This window comes from Bidens hawaiensis, unplaced genomic scaffold (genome assembly GCF_021521415.1).
Source record: "Bidens hawaiensis isolate Kalapana, Puna unplaced genomic scaffold, B.hawaiensis_p1.1 tig00048205_1, whole genome shotgun sequence".
In the NCBI taxonomy this organism is placed as follows: domain Eukaryota; kingdom Viridiplantae; phylum Streptophyta; class Magnoliopsida; order Asterales; family Asteraceae; genus Bidens; species Bidens hawaiensis.
This window is the reverse complement of record NW_027498629.1, coordinates 66,272-70,732: the sequence shown is the minus strand read 5'-3', so window position 1 is coordinate 70,732 and position 4,461 is coordinate 66,272. Positions and strand designations below refer to the sequence as shown.

The 4,461-nt window shown below is 35.8% G+C and overlaps 1 protein-coding gene across 1 annotated transcript; it reads left to right on the top strand.

The window, feature by feature from the left end:
- The first annotated feature begins 965 nt into the window (after positions 1-965).
- LOC143597391 (uncharacterized) lies at positions 966-1,631 on the top strand. The gene is made up of 2 exons (XM_077075902.1): positions 966-1,263; positions 1,315-1,631. The coding sequence occupies exons 1-2, from the start codon at positions 966-968 to the stop codon at positions 1,629-1,631; spliced, it is 615 nt and encodes a 204-aa protein (XP_076932017.1).
- Positions 1,632-4,461: the final 2,830 nt, after the last annotated feature.

Sequence of the window (4,461 nt, the reverse complement as noted above, 5' to 3'; positions counted from 1 at the left end):
ATGATCTGGGTATTTATATAAACCTATTTTATTATAGGTTAATCATCATTCACAAAGGTTTTAATACGAGATCACCACATCATTCAGAACAGACAATCATAGGTGAATATGTTAAAAGTTTTACAGTCAGTCATTAAGATAAACGTGTTGTTTATCTTAACAAGTTAGTCAAGTGTTTATATGAGATTACGTGATCTCTAACATATAAAGATTTAAGGGATTACGTGATCCCTAAATTACAAGATAGAAAATAAAAGCAACTTAGACCAGTACACATGTGTCTAGATCCAAACATATCTGTCTAGCCTATCATACAAGGCTACGTGGCCGCAGGCTTGCAGTCGTAACCAAAGTTCTCTAATGGGCATCAGTTCTCGGAGAACCTTAATTGTGTGTGGGGGGCAAGTGGTATAAATCCCAAAAATAAGAGATGTTTCCGCTGAGTGTGTTCAAGAAAACTACCTTGCTAGATAAAGATTTATTAAATATTTTAGAGTTAACGATTCACTAGCATATCGCTGATGTATTTTTCCCCACATTACAGGAAAGCAAGTACTATACAGACTGCAAGGAATTAAAGTCACTCATGGAGTAGATGCTCGCTTATGAAGATGACTTAGTTTTTAATCATTAAAATATTATAACCAAATTCATCACGTATTGTACAATGCTCAAATATTTATTATTCTAGAAGTTTTCAAAATAAATAATATTATTAATTATAATCAAAGTCTTCCGCTAAAAGTAACCCACAACTCTAGTATATTTACAAAACATGTACCAACTATTAGTCATAATTCTAGGCCCTAAGTCGGGGTGTGACAAAGCCTAACAATAAAGATGCAATCAACGTTATGAAGGAAATATTACCTGATGCGGTGGAAGCATTCTTGAAAAAAAATCTAAAGTGCTTTTCAAGATGTTTTCTTAATAATCTCACAAAATGTGGTGTAGTTTTAAACAACATGGCAGAGACCTCTAATGGTTACATCATTCAGTCTAGGTCTAAACACATTATCAACATATTACAGGACATTAGGAAAGCAATCATGACTAGGCTCACTAAGATGCAGACACAAATGTTTAGTCAAGTTGTGACTGTGTGCCCTAGGATACAGCTGAAGCTAAATAAGAAGAAAAATATGGCTTATAAATGTGAAGTTTTTCCATCATCTCATAATGTGTTTGAAGTTAGTGATTATCATGATGTCTATGTGGATTTGATCAAGAAAACATGCACCTGTAAAAAATGGGATTTAACAGGTATTCCTTGTAAGCATGTTTGTGCAGTTGTTGTTTTTAAAAAAATTGCAGAGAAGTTTTTTAATAAGTGTTACCACAAGGAACAATACATGAAGTCCTATGAGTTCATCATTCTTCCTTTGGCTGGTGAAAGATATTGGCCATCTGTTGATTACCTTCTTGACCCACCTCCAATCGAGAAAGCTCCTGGTAGACCAAAGAAGAACAGAAAGAGGGATCCACATGAAGATCCTAAAAGACCTGGCAAACTGACTAGGCATGAGGTTCAAATGGGTTGTAGTCGATGTGGGGAAAAGGGCCATGTTGATAGTGTGACCAGAGAAGAAGGTCTATATCAGCAAATCACTAGCGGAGCTAACATTCGTTAGTCGCGGTCCGTTAAAAACAAATATCTCTTTAGTTGGAACCGCTGAACCAAGTTTAAAGTTGAGATTGTTATTTGTCAATATGACATAATTTGGATTATTTAAAATCAATATTCTTTTGTATATAATATTCAAGATTATTTTGGTCGTTTTACTGTTACTTATAAAAAAGATAGCGGTAGTTAGTGTTAATACCAACACTCTTTGCCAACTAAAAAACATAAACCCAAAATATGCTACTATTTTGGCTTTGTATCAAAACATGTTGCATTTCCCAAATCACATGGATTATTTGTGTAATTTACTCTATCTTTTTTTCGTTCAATAAAATTATTGTTTTTTAATTATGCCCCCTACTCGTCTGTTGCTTGTCTGGTTTCACGGACATAGCGAGCTGAACTACCCATGGCAGTCATGCGATCCACCACGTCCATCTCATTCAGGCTTGAAACACATCAACATAGTGTGAGTTGACCTTTAATTAATAAGAGGTTGGAATTCCTAGGAAGAAATGACAATTTATTTTAATAAATGACGGGCCAATTTGTATGTTTTTTTTTTATTTATTTTTTCTTTTTCAAGTTTTAGTCGTGAGTCGTGACCACATATACCGTTCTTCACATTTTGTGTCTTGTTTATTGTGTCCGACCCTACAGTGTTTTATTTAAAATCTATAAAAACTAATAAATAAATTACGAGCCTCAGTTCAAAGATTATGACATCACCAGCATTCGGCATTTTGGGCTCAATCTCGCGTTCATACACCCAAAACTTCAATGATCCTTGTTCAATTGTTTACATTATTATTTTTTTTAAAATAAAGGATAACATTTGTGCCACAAACATCACCTAATATAATTAATATGAAAAACAAAAAGAATAAACTAGTTTATATTGTTTTAAATTTGGATAACATAGGTGTCCCAAACATCATATAAGAATATAGAAAAAGAATAAAAATGATTTCATACATAAACATAATCATTCTTCATGACCTAGTCTTTGTACCATGTTGCACTTAAGCTTGGTGAACAACTCGATTTATTTTTTTACTTTCTTTTTAAGAAACATAAATGTTGTCATAAACTTGGGGCCTGTTTGGTTTGCATATTTATAATGAAATTGCACTATTAGAGAATATATGTATATTATTAGAAGATATGATGTATATTGTATTATGGCATGATTATCACAAAATATCATTGCCTAACTTAGATTGATTGTATCTTGTATTTATACGACGTTGAATGAATGAAAGAGTCAAGCATTGATTTACCAATTATCATATTCTATCATGGTATCATTCCTTCCAAAACCCTAGCGTCGGTCTTCTCTTTTCTCCGGCTCTTCTCTTTCGATCCTGCTACCTACAATTTTTTGCACACCACCAACACACCAGCAATGGCCAACATACACTCAGCCCTCACGGTAAACAACATCCGAAACTTTGTCCCCCTCACACTAGATCTTGAAAACAGCCAATATACTTCATGGGTCAAATTGTTTACAATTCATTGTACCATCTTTGAGGTACTCGATCATATCATCCCACCTACGCGCTCCTCCTCCTCGTCGTCCGCTGCTGATAGACACAAAGACAAAGCGCAGGTCGTTCTTGCTTCTTAGGATCGACTAGACGCGATTGTTAAACAATGGATCTACGGTTCCATATCTCAAAACCTACTCATGAATGTTATAAAACCAAAAGCTACTGCAAAAGAGACCTGGGATGCCATTGCTAATCTTTTTCAAGACAATCAAGCTTCTCGTGCCATAGCCTTGAAAACCCGCTTAAACAACCCTAAACTGGAATCCTTTCCGAATATTTCCTTTTATTGCCAAGAAATAAAGGTCATTGCCGATCAATTGGCTAACGTTGGAGCGCTAATGTCCGACCCGAAACTTGTACTACAGTTGGTCACCGGTATGTTTATTAGCCAAACTATAATACAATATTTTGATGGGTTTGGCCATGAGTGTTGTTTTGTCCAGAATAACCTCTCCCGCGAGATCGACCCCGACCCCGACCCCGACCACGAGTTCCACAACCACGACCGTGTTGTGAAGAATCATAAGTGCCTCGATTTTCATAGTTCGAACCTGCAGAACCCCGACCAGAACTTTCACGCGGTGGGTTTTGCATGGTGGAGAGTAAAGCTGTTCCCGTACCCGTAAAGGTGTTCGAGGCAGATCCGACCCTCCTGGTTTCTTCTTGGGTGAGTCTAGATCTAGCTTGAGAGAAAGTCGGTAAAGGGATAGTTTGGCTAATAAACATACCGATAGCATCATACTCGGTATTTGTTAGAGGGATAGTTTGGCTAATAAACATATCTTCTAAGTTTACAAGTCCAACCACCTTTGCTGCTCTCTCTCAGGACCTCTGGCACAAAAGACTAGGGTATCATGGCATTTCTCTTTTACAACATTTGAATAAACAAAAATTTATTTCCGTTTCTAAACCTTATGTTAATCATATTTGTCAATCTTGTGTGTTTGGTAAACATGTTAAATTGTCGTTTTATGATTCTTTGTCTATTACTCATCTGCCATTTGATATATTGCATAGTGATGTGTGGACGTCCCCTGTGCTTAGCACCGGCGGTCACCGTTATTACATTCTATATCTAGATGATTTCACAAACTATCTTTGGACCTTTCCCCTCACAAATAAATCACAAGTATTCTCTATATTTCTTAATTTTCATAAATTCATACTTACCCAATTTAATATCCACAACAAAACCTTTCAATGTGACAATGGCACCGAATATAATAATAAATTGTTTCATGAATTTTGCACCATAAACGGCATGTTTTTTCGCTTCTCTTGTCC